The sequence below is a fragment of the Benincasa hispida genome, chromosome 9 (genome assembly GCF_009727055.1).
Source record: "Benincasa hispida cultivar B227 chromosome 9, ASM972705v1, whole genome shotgun sequence".
In the NCBI taxonomy this organism is placed as follows: domain Eukaryota; kingdom Viridiplantae; phylum Streptophyta; class Magnoliopsida; order Cucurbitales; family Cucurbitaceae; genus Benincasa; species Benincasa hispida.
Genome location: NC_052357.1, coordinates 25,283,839 through 25,296,543, shown reverse-complemented (window position 1 = coordinate 25,296,543; position 12,705 = coordinate 25,283,839). Strand labels below are relative to the sequence as shown.

General features: G+C 35.0%; 1 protein-coding gene across 2 annotated transcripts; it reads left to right on the top strand.

The window, feature by feature from the left end:
* Positions 1-1,850: 1,850 nt before the first annotated feature.
* Positions 1,851-12,705, top strand: LOC120085596 (increased DNA methylation 1-like). Of its 2 annotated transcripts, none has more exons than XM_039041661.1 (8): positions 1,851-4,398; positions 4,919-5,057; positions 5,299-5,381; positions 5,795-6,036; positions 7,901-7,987; positions 10,049-10,148; positions 10,971-11,181; positions 11,274-12,705. In XM_039041661.1, the coding sequence occupies exons 1-8, from the start codon at positions 2,302-2,304 to the stop codon at positions 11,954-11,956; spliced, it is 3,642 nt and encodes a 1,213-aa protein (XP_038897589.1). In that variant the 5' UTR covers positions 1,851-2,301; the 3' UTR covers positions 11,957-12,705. The 2 variants fall into 2 exon arrangements, with proteins under 2 accessions (XP_038897589.1, XP_038897588.1); XM_039041660.1 differs by having other exon boundaries at positions 4,916-5,057.

Sequence of the window (12,705 nt, the reverse complement as noted above, 5' to 3'; positions counted from 1 at the left end):
ATATAAATATATAAATAAATGCTACTCATAATTTTCGTTATTTCGTTGTCTACCTTTTAAAAGTATTTTTAAGTTTCAAGTTAAATTTGAAACAACATTGTTTAATTTTTAATACATGGTTTTGATTTTTAAAACACTTGCATGTTGTAGATTAAAAAAAATAATAATAAAAATAAAGTTTTAAGTGAAAATAGTATTATAAGCTTATTTTCAAAACTAAAATTTTAAATAACTATTTACTAAAGTTTCAAAAAACTTGTTTTTGTTTTTGAATTTTTAGCCATTTATTCGAAAAATGTAAAAATCATAGAGGAACATATTCATTTCAAAATTTCACTTACTTTGTTTTTACAATCACATAGCTTTTAGAGTAGAATAATACTCAACATTCCTACTTATCCATAAGCCATTGAAAAAATATAATCCTAAAAGGCTTTAAAGTTCATTTGGCCTTTAAAAGCTCTCTTTATAGAAAATATTTCAAAGCATCGATCACATACATTCTCATTTGATCTTATCTTAATCATGACCTTGTTTCTAATATGTATAATCTCCTTGATAAATTAATTTACCATTTCCTATTTAGTACTATGAGTCTTCAATGACAACATACAAAAGTGTTATTAGGGTAGAATAGAGCTGCCAATAAATTTTTTTATGACACTATGTTGTAGTTGTAGCTTTTTCCCCCTTATTTGAATGTCTTGAAACTACGAGAATAAATTGAAAAAAAAAAAAAAAGAAAACGACAACTTTTTTTAGAGGTACCTAATAAAAATTTAATATCAATTTGATTGAGACTTAACATTTAAGATTGATAATTTTTCCTCTGGATTGGAGATTCGAATAGAAACTTCATTTCCATAGCTGTAACTTGTAATATTTATGTTTTCAAAAAAGAAAAAAAAACTAGTTGAAAATTAACCATAGAAATTATTTATGAGCATTTTTTATAAAACGAGCACTAAATGAAAATCTTCATAGAACATAAAGATATTTATTTTGAAAAGAATTTGTTTTTTTTTTAAACAAAGAAATTGGTTTCTTGTTTCATTTTTCAATCTTTTAATTTTCTACCCTGAAAATAAAATTACAAATTTGTTATATGGATTGCAAAGTTTCGTTGAGTGAATAAAGTATCTTCTTAGGATCCGTTTGGATTGATTTAAAAAATGTTTTTCACAATACAGATTTTTATTTAAACACTTTTGATAAAAAATATTAAAACACAGTTAAAAAGTTGTTTTTAAGTGGTTGTCATATACTCAAATTTCTTCAAAAATGACTTATATCTAAAATTAAACACTTGAAATGTAATCTAAACACATCATTAATTATTTTAGGTTAAAAGTTTACTACCCCATTCCAACTTTAACGATACAAACAAAAAAAAAAACATAAAAAAGGATGTTAAAATTTTAAAAATTAACTTAAATTAATTTTCAAGTATTTTGTTGGTTAATTTTACAAATAAAAATAAGAAGATATTACCGAATGTATTTTCGTTTATCTTTGGGGAAAAAACTAATGTAAGAGAAAAAAGAAAGAAAAATTTTATTAAGAAAGTGAAAAAAATAAAATGGAAAGCCAAAAGTTAATAGGAATTGAAAATCGAACCCAAGAATTAACAAATGACCCCAAAAAAAGCCCTAATTGGATTCTCGTCCCCCAATTTGTTGGGGGTATTCGTATATAATTTTATAATTTGGAAATACTTTGTGGAGGGAAAATTAGAAATCGTAAATAGTGAAATGACTATTTTACCCCTGTTTAGCTTCAATAATTACGTAGGAACCTACCCTTCTATGAACTGATTTTAATAAAAAGCAACCCAACGACTCTACCCTTCTTCTACAGACTAAAACCCGTCTTCTTTATTTCTCCCTTTTAAACCCAAAATAACAAAATCAAATTATTTTCATTCCAAAATATGAAGAGTTTTGTTACCGAATCACACACCTGTTGACCTCAATAGCGTTCTTCAAGTCCCACGATTCTGTAATTTCTTGAAATTTGCTGCATTGGAACGATGTTCTTCGGTGTTGGCATGCCCGGGGTTTGATCTGTTTTTGTTTTTTTCTCAGTAATTTTTGTGCGTTTTTCTTGTTTTTAAGTGCTTTTTTTTTTTTTTTTTTTTTTTTTTTTTTTTTTTTTTTTTTTATATTTGGGTTTGGATCATTTTGCTTTCTGGGGTTTCGGGAGTGGAAGTTGTTTTGTTTATGGGTTTTGTGTGGTGGGAATTTTGGTTAGGTTCAGGGGGTTCTGTTTGAGTATTTTGGAAATTTGGGTGTTCTTGTGGGTATGGAGGAGGAACTGAGTGCTGAGAAATTGTTGAGGAATGATCGAGTTTTGGATGGGGAGGGTGATGAAGCGTTGGGGAATCTTCATGTAGATTGTGAGGAAAATCTGCATTCGGTTTCAATTAGTTGTGATTCTGGGAGAGAGTCGTTGGAGTTGGAAATCCAGAAGGGATATGAGGCGAGAGTTGAGGAAGTTATGGTGGATGCCCTTAAGAGTAGTGAGGAAAATGCTGAAGTGGAAACCATGGTTAGGAAAAGGAGGAAGGTGGATGATGGCCACATTGAAGGTGGAAGTAAAAAGGTAGTGGAGAAAATGAAGAGAAAAATTATGGCCAATAAACTACAGGGTAGTGATCGAATTTTGCGGTCGAGTTTTGTAGTGAAGATAGAGTGCAATAATGTCGTCGATAGTGAAGAGAATAATAGTAATATGGTGGTGCAGAATTGTAGGAGCACTAGGTATGGCCAGAAATTAGTGAATTTGGAGAAGGAAAGTGAAGAACGATTGGTCTCCGGGGATCAGAAGGTAAAAAGAAAGCGTGGGAGACCACGAAAGGTGGAAAAGGAAGCTGAGGAAGTAGTTGTCAGTCCTGTGAAGAAGTTGAAACGTAAGCCTGGAAGACCACCCAAGTTGGAGAGTGAAAAAAACCATCAATTTGTTTATGAGATGAGGAATAAGAAGTTGAAAAAGAAGCGTGGAAGGCCACCCAAGATTAAAAAGGAAAATGACAATTCATTGGTTGGTGAATTGAATACCTTAAAACCCAAGCGTGGAAGAGGAAGACCTCCAAAGTTGCAAAAAAGCAATGGAGCTTTTAAGGATGAGCACCCAGTGGGAAGAAAGGTTAGGCTGGCGAGAAAATTAACTATGAAGTTGAGAAACAGGGTGAGGAGTAATGTGCCAACTGATCGGTTATCATCAGATAAGAGGCATATTAGGAAAGATATACACATGAAAAAAACTTTGCCGGCTGGAAATGTTTTATCTCAGGAAATTTTGGAACCAGAAGCAGCACCGACAGTGAGTTCAAAGGCAATTAATTGCGGTGACAAGACGAAGGAAGTGAAGAAAGTAAAAAAGCCCAAGATCAAAGTAGATGGATGCAAGAGATCAGTAGCAAAGAATTTATTGAGAGAGAGGATTACTGAAATATTAAAAACTGCTGGTTGGACAATTCAGCATAGGCCCAGATTTAATCGGGAGTACAAGGATGCAGTTTATGTAAGTCCAGAGGGGCGAACTCATTGGTCAATCACCCTGGCTTATAATGTGCTTAAAAGACACTATGAAGAAGGTGATGGCGATTCCAAAGTTTATAAGTCTGGTTTTATATTTACTCCAATACCGGATGAAGAAATCATGACACTAACAAGGGTTACAAGAGCAAGGAAGGACAGAGAATTGAAGAAACAAAGGAGAAATGAAAAATTTAAAATGAGAGGGATTGTTGAAAAGACAAAGTGTAAAGAGAAAGCAAGTTCTCCAAGAACAGTTTCCAAGTCGACTAAGAGGAAGAGGAAAAAAGATGTGTCGTACGACCTTGATAATTCCGACCATAACCTAGAAAAGGGATTTCCTAGTTCATTTCAGATACAAAATAGAAAGCGGTGTGCTTTATTGGTTCGAAATACAGAGGAAACTGCCAATTCTTCCAATGATGGGTATTTGCTATATAATGGGAAGCGGACACTACTTGCTTGGATGATAGATTTGGGGATTTTGTCACTTGATGAGAAGGTACAGTACATGAACCAAAGAAAGACACGGGTGAAGCTTGAGGGTAGACTTACAAGAGATGGAATTCATTGCAACTGCTGTGATGAAGTTATTACAATTTCAAAATTTGAAATGCATGCAGGAATCAGCGTTGGTCAGCCACTTGAAAATATATATGTACATACTGGTTCTTCCCTCCTCCAATGCCTGTTGGAATCATGGAATAAACAAAATGAACCACAATGTAAAGGGTACAATTTTGTAGATGTTGATGTTGAAGATCCTAATGATGATACTTGTGGAATTTGTGGAGATGGCGGAGACTTGATTTGTTGTGATAGTTGCCCATCTACATTTCATCAAAGTTGCTTGGATATTAAGGTAAGTGTTCATCATAATATTGGTGTGTGTGAGTTACATTCAGATGCGATCAAGTGACCCTTTTGGGTTCATGCCCTTCCTCTGGGCTACCCGATCCTTTTGGATCCTTTTGGGTTCATGTCCTTCCTTCTGGGCTACCCTAACTCTGTTTAAGTTAAATCTTTTTTTCGGTTGTACAACTAAACTATAAATTCATGTGTAAGGCGTTAATATGTTGAGGTACTCCTGTTTAGTCCTTTCTACATAAGAATTAGACAGGTGAAGAGGAATTAATATATCTGGATGTCTGGATGAGTTTTCAGTCTTGCATATTGCATCAGTTTACACGTGATAGTTTTGTGAAAGTTTCTAAAACTATTTGGGACTTGATTTTTTTTTTTTTTGAAACACTTGGGACATGCTTTTTGTTGCCGTTGTTAGTTGGTGCTTGAATATTTTTCTAATATACCAAAGTTCATAAAAGTTTGCTTAAAAAGGTTGAGGCATTGAGTTTCTAACTGTTTTGTATAACTTTCAGAAGTTTCCTTCTGGTCCCTGGCACTGTTTGTATTGTTCATGCAAATCATGTGGACAAGTCATGGCAGGGTTACATCCAAGGGATGATCATCATGAGGCAGCTGCATATGAGTTGTGGAAATGCCATCTCTGTGAGGAAAAATGTAATGAATCTTTTAAACCTCTTTTTCCTGTGGATTCTTCATTTTATTCTTTTGTAACGCTTATGTTGTCATATTGCTTTTTTGTTAGCAGCATTTCTTGTTGTTAAAATCATATCACTGCTATATTTGACATAGTAAGATAACATCAGATAATCATCATTTTAATCATTCGTAGCATTTGTTTTAATTTGTATTCTGACGACTGTAAAAAGAATTGGGAATAAGCAATTGTTATTTGCAGATCATCCCATATGTCTTCAGACAAATAATGCTTCTGGTGATGACGTGAATAACCCATCATTCTGCGGGAAGAATTGTCAATTGGTAATATTTCAGTTATGTGTTATGATAATCAGACTTGGAAATATGTGACTTTCTTTATGAGTTCATAGTTTGTAATTGGAATTGGATGTTTACCCCTGACACTATGATACTGAAAAACATCTGGTATTCTTAATTTTGGTAAAGTGGCCATGCCACATTTAGGAATTCATCAGTCTATATTTATCTATCCACAGCTTTAAGATAAATTATACCTTGGCATGGTTGTATTTTCCTTGAATAGGAACAAGGCTAAGGTTCTTGGTCATGTATCATGGCATCTTTCTTTGGAATGCAATGCAAATTATTCGAATTCTTTCCTTCCAAATGAAATAAAAAAAAAAACCTCAAGAAAGTTTTTTTAAAATCCGAGGGTGCTTTCACTTACTCAGTTGAACTATATGATGTTGTTCCAGTTACATGAAAGGCTACAAATGCTTCTTGGGGTTAAGCAGTATATGGAAGAAGGATATTCATGGACTCTTCTTCGTAGAAGTGATGTTGGCTCAGATGTTAGTTTCTGCAGTGAAGTAGTTCAGAAGATTAAATGTAATTCCGAGCTTGCAGTTGCCTTGTTTGTTATGGATGAGTGCTTTTTACCTATCATTGACCATAGAAGTGGCATTAATATGATTCATAACATTGTCTATAACTGTGGGTAAGTACCTTTCAACTCTGAGTAACTAATTACTTGTTTATTTATTTATTTTTGTCTGCTTATAAGATATGCGCTAGTTGTTTAGTCGTCTCCATATCGACATAATTTCCCTCCCAGCAACTAGTTCTTGAGGTTGTAGGATACATAAATGGATACGCTTTCATCAATTACTTGGTTTCTATTTGTAATCTATGTGGAAAATATCAATTTATTAGAATGATGAATGTCCATGGAATTTTTAAGTTTATTCACTGAGGAGTTGCTAGTCTGGTTCCTCGACTACTGAATGTAGAATTCTAGTTGGGCAATATCTTAATTTTACATTTTAGCTTTTCCAAATTTACCTTATAAAACACCTGTTACTAGTACTTAGGTGCTTCTGATGACATTGAGATGCTTAATATGATGGGAAATATATATTTATATAATGAGAAAGGGTAATGTATTGATGTGAAGATAAATACAAGTAGGGGGAGCTTATATAAGAGCTCGCCAATTCGTTAGAAGTAAAGGGAAGGATAAATATGAAGTGCTTTTTGATTTGAGATCTCACAAAGCCATAAAGCAATTGACATTGTGATTCATGCATGAGTTGGTTGAAGGAGCGCTCTAATCCACAAGAAATGCGTCAGTTTCTTTCCAGCGAAATAGCCTAGCAAATAGCGGCAGTAGAAAGCTTTCAAACTGATGAGAATATGGCTTTGTTTGTTTTTTTGTCTTGTTTTGTTTTTGTTTTGTTTTCGTTTTCTAATCAGTAAAAACCCGCTGGATAGTTATTTTATTGATTCTACTTCCTTTCTAGCTATCAGCTTTCTCCCCCTTTTTGTAATTTTAGTCTTACTACCCTTGCTAATCAATGGAGGGTTTTTTTTTTTTTTTTTTTCCTTCTTCTTCTTCTTCTTCCTGTAATTATTACTTGATAAGACTTTTTTTTACCCCATTTCCTCATACTAATGAATGGTTACTTTTTCCTATCCAAATAAATAAATAAAAACCGCTGGATGTTTCTGTTTTGAGAAGGTGCATATGGGTCAATGATGCTTTTATTCGCAGCACCACTTAATCACAACTGGTGTTTAACTTGGTAACCAAGGTTATGCATCGTCTTTTCTTCACATCAGTTTGAATAAAGATGGAAGCTTTAGTTTTGGAGAGAAGATGGAAGCAATAAGTCTATTTTTATCTTTTCCACCTTTTCAGCTTACTGGCTCATAGTTATCTTAGTTTCTTTTTCTCTTGTTTTATGATGATACATAGTCATTGGTCTCACTTCTGCTGGCAAAACTAGTGTTTATACGTGAGAGAAGCAAGAAAAATATCATTAGCTAGGAGTGAAACCTCACTTTCCAGGATGATAGTTTTTGTTTCAAGGTTGAAAGTTGAAACTGTATTCCAAAAGCATCACTTTCATTTCTAGATATCGTGGCTCTGAAGTTTCAAATGGCCTAAAGGTTCACCTTAGGGATGATGGATTGTCTAATGGGGAGGCGTGCATGAAGATAGATAATAGCATAATATTTAGGACTGGAATGTCTTATGTGGGTAGGACCTTAATTTTGTCAGCTTAAGACATCTATCCTTCATCAGAAGAGTTGTCTTTTTTTCTTCTTCCATTATGACATATATATGGATGTAAATATGGTGGAATGAGGCAAAATGACCGGCCTCAAAAGCATTAACAATGGCATGTAGAATTTCCATGTATGAACCAAATTTTAAGTCCAATAGCTCTTGTAGTTTTTTCTGGACATGTATTAGCCTATGGATACCTTCGATTTCTTTCAACTTTTGTGCTTGCTGAACTAACTACTAAAGCAACGAAAGCAATGAATGTGTTCTTAATAGTGCTAAATTCCTTTACCAGGTCAAATTTTACTCGTCTAAATTTCAGTGGCTTTTACACTGCAATTCTTGAAAAGGATGACGAGATTATATGTGCTGCATCCTTAAGGTATGTGTCTTGTTTATCATGAGGCTTAAATCCCATTTGGATTCATTGCAAATACTATTGAATTTATCTTAAGCTGTTGGAATGTTCCTTTTGATTTGGAGCTACTTGCCTTTGTTGTATCTTTGTACAATCAATACCATATTTATTATTATTTTTTTTTTGTAAAGAAATGAATATTGTCAACAAAAATGACAATCTAGTGACTTGGTAGATTATTGCCGCTAGGCAATAAATTGCTGTCAGAAGAACAACGAAAGTAAGCCTGCAAATAAGGTTAGAAAATTGCCAACTTCAGAAAGAATGTTGTATTAAAAGTTTTACGTTTACATTTAAACTTAATGATCTTTTTTTAGGGATAAGAAACAAAAGAAAGCAATTTTAATTATTAGTTACCAATTACCATAGAGAAGATCATCACACAAATTAAGAGAAATTGAGGCTCATAGTGACAAGTTTTGAATTTAATCCAGCCCTCATAAGGAGGGTATTACGATTACCATGTTCCTTTTGGACAGCTCTTGACTTCAAAGTCCTAGGTGTGAACTTTAGATAGAAAGTCCAACCTTATATGGCACTCCTTGATTTTCTTGGGCATTTTGGTGTGTTCTTCCTTTTTGCATCTCTATTAGCTTCAAATGGATTCTCGTCACTAATGTGCTTTTGTAAAGCTCTCGTGATTTTGTACACATCATTGTGGAAGCATTTTCTATGAACATCAATGGAGGAGTTGAAAAGTGTCTTTGCATGGGTCTGTGGTTCCTTGCTGCAGGTTGGCATGTCATGGTTCAGTAGGGCACGCTTTGACGTGTCTCTTGGTCCATTAGTAAAGGCATCTTTTTCCCTATTATCTTGCCTTTCTGAGGATGGTGGTAGGTAGCTTTGGCTGATGTGTGGTCTTAATGCTTGGGGAGGTGAAAGGAGGTGGGTAGTTTGATATAAGTCTTACGTTTAAGAAGGCATGCCAACCTTTCCTATCTTCTCCAGCAGATTCTAGGACCTCGTTTAACCTGCCATCGCTATCTAGTTTAACCACGTGGTTGATTTCAGCCAGAACAATTTTCCTATATGTAGTTTGCTCAACCCAGATGGAGTCCAGCTGTGAATTTGGGTTTTTATCATATGAAGATGTCATTGAAGTAAACCACCCGGAATTATCTGAAATACAGTTGGTGCATTTTGTTCATAAACTCTTATGAGAGAGAATTAGAAATGGAAGCTCCTTTGGATCTATTCTAGGGCCGGGCAGTTTTCTTTCCTGACCAATTAAATGCAAAATCGTTGGCCCTGCCGTAATGGAAAGTTCATAACCATACTTTGCGTGCATTCATGTCAAGTATGTTGTATGCCACTTGTTATTTGTAATCCCTCAAATGAACAATGGGAAATCACTCACCTTTTTTTTTTCTTTAATTTATTTTTCTTGGTTTTGGGTGCTTTTCTACCAAAGGTCAGGCTTTGTCCAGTGCTTTGGATGCTATGTATATGTAGCTCTCACTGTCCTCTAGAATATTGTGAACCTCAATCTGGTTTTATTATTTAATGCATTCTACATTATCGTCTTTTTTCTTTTTAAATAATTTTCCAATCCATTTTGAAAGCTGGGCATTAAGAAGGCTTTTGTCATACCCACATTTAGTGTAGTGGATCTGTACACCAGGCTAGTTTTTTTTTTTTTTTTTTCAGTATCCCTATATTGGGGATGTTTTGAATTCTAAAGGGAGGGCTCAAGTATTTTTTGGTTCTCTCTCTCTTTTACTGTTTGATGTTCCTAAGTTAGTTGTATTGCTTCATATATTCGCCCTTAGTTTCTGGTTGTTTGCTTGTCTTGTTAACTATTCGGTGATGGTGGTTGAGGAAGTACTTTGGAACCTATCAAAAGGGTTGAGACTTGTAAAAAGGGTTTATGGAATAGTATGAAACTCAACATTTATCATATATGCTTTCTAGTTGTGGAAGGGAATAGTCTTTTTAATCTTTTTTTTTTTAAAATAAAACTTTTAAATTTACTCCCATGAATTTCTCAACACTAACATTTAGATTCTTTCCTGATTGATGAAATAGGATCCATGGAAATGAATTAGCGGAGATGCCATTCATTGGAACGCGTTATATGTATAGGCGTCAGGGAATGTGCCGTCGCTTTCTTAGTGCAATTGAATCGGTAGGTCATAGTCCATATCCTATTGTATCTTCATGCTATTGTGTATTCTTTGTGCTTCTATAAATTACTAGTGTTTATCAATCTTCTAGATTCCATTTGGCCGTTCCTTGTTTTTTCTACTGGGGTGCGGCATAGACAGAGATTCATAGCAGTAAATAGGTCTTTAGACTTAACTTAGTGGCCATGAGTCAAAATTGGTATCAAGCTTACTGAATTCAAAAGCGTGTTATGTTAGAACTTGGTGAACACTGAAGGTTTTCAAAATTTTTAGGTATCAAATAGAATTCTAAAATATGTTTGGTCAGAGCCATTTTTTATTTTTGATTTTCTTTTTGAACATGGAAGGTTCGAGAATTTTCTACATATCAAATAAATTTACGGAGTTGGGTAATAACGGTGAAGGATCTTGTATATTTTCTTAGTTTGTGGCAGGAGTAGGAGTAGCCATCTTGATCAAAATAATGCTTTAACATATACTACGGTAAAAGGGAATTCTCAGGTTGACTACACCGCTTGTGGACAGTAACTTATATTAGTTCTAGATCGTCTCATTTAATCTGTTATAATTGAATGTAAATATTTCCTTGTGTTAGTAGTTTCCTCTTCCTCTGGAGAGGCTTGATGACATTCAGTAATTTTTACAGAGAAGGAACTAATATATTATTGTGCGAAGGTCAATATCCAAATATGTGTATTAACAGATTTCTGACTTTTTTCGGGTCCTAGCCAACTTATACTAAGTTTATTTAAAATTCATATCATTGCGCTATTTGATTTACTGATGCATGTCTGTTTTTCATCTGTTACCCCTTTCTCTGTCAGGCTTTGTCCTCTCTAAATGTGGAAAAGTTGGTCATTCCCGCAATCTCTGAAGTAAGAGATACATGGACTTCTGTCTTCGGTTTCAAGCCCCTTGAAGAGACTAGCAAGCAAAGGATGAGGAAAATGAGTCTGTTGGTCTTTCCTGGTGTAGAAATGCTGCAGAAACGGCTATTGAAGGATCTTCCAATGGAGCGTACAACTCTTGCAGAAGGTATCTAATTTTTAGGGATTGTGCTCATTGTGCACTCATCGCATTCATACGGCTACAAGTAACTTATTTTATTATTTTTTTTGTTCTTGTAGGATCTAAGTCTTCTCAACTTTCAGAACAACAAACGTTGGAGGTCGTTGCAACCTCTCCTGAAGAGAGACATTCTCCTGCTCCTTGTTTAAATTCATGCAGCGATGGCACTGCACATGATGGATTGAGGATTTCTTGTGGACCTGCAGTTGTTGAATCTGGCGTTAAACCAAATGATAAGATTTCGAATGATGATATGGATAATCCTACTAACAATGTCAAAGCCTATAATGCAGATGTTATTGATAATAATTTTGGGGAAAAGAACCAAACAACGTCTCTTGGTTCTACCATTTCAGACCCTGACGACTGGAAGTCTGAACTAAATGGACAATTGGATGGAAGCTCAGCAATTGATCTGAAGTCCAGTCTGGAGCATCCCAAAGGTACTGCAGGTGTTGATTGCCAGGAGACTGCAGAGAATGGTATTCCTAGAGACAAACTCAAGTCGACTCAGGATGTAAATCAGTCAGAGACAATCAGCTCTAGTAACCTGCAAAAGACTGCTTCAGTACATGATGGACAGACGGTCCTCTTTGATTCCAAAATTGAGAATGGTTCCGATGCCACTTTACATGTGGAAGATAAAACTTGTTCTCCCTCTGGAGGTGATGGGGTTAATGCACATGGTGTATCTGCTAAAGTTTCTTCTAATTGCCATACAATGGAGGACATCGTGTCGTAGGCAGATGACCTAGATTACTGGAATTTCAGCATTTCTTGGAAGGACGATGATGAGCCGGAAGAAGTGATGACTGGAGCATAGTCAAATCTCCACCTCTGAAGCAGAATTAGTTCCTTAGAGAATCCAGATGAACAGTCTACCAAATCAATAGGAGTCTGGTTCACAGATTAACACATGCCACACTGTATAATAGATCACTCTTCTACTAAAACTTAGCTTCTGCTTTGGTTTTTCTTTGCGCCATTGCACAACTGAAGGTAGTTCTGTTGCGGTAACCCTCAGGTATGATTTTGTCAAACCAAGTTACTTATATATCCTTTCGGTCTCAAACCGATGCCTCTTCATTGGTTACCACTATCGGAGTGCGTGTTGCAGAACTCTTTTTGTTGGTCATACTAACCAATTGTGCCATTTTTGGGATGGATGATGATTTATCCACCGCCCCCGACCCCCCCCCAAAAGAACTTTTTTCTAGATATTTTTTTTTCTTGATTGTGCATTTTGAGCAAGTGTTTAGGGAAAAATTTGATCATATGTTCATGTCATCTAACCTGGGGGTAGAAGGGTTTGTACATCCCGTTTTTGTTTCTGGCATACGGTTCTGGAGAGCACTGTAAGTTTTCTTCTTACGTTACTAAAATTCCCTTCAAAAGGGATGTGCATTTTGAAGCCTCCTTGTTTACTGTAAATTAAAAGTTCAATTGGCTTACTATGGAAATGTTATTGCCTTTGTACATCATTTTTTTTTC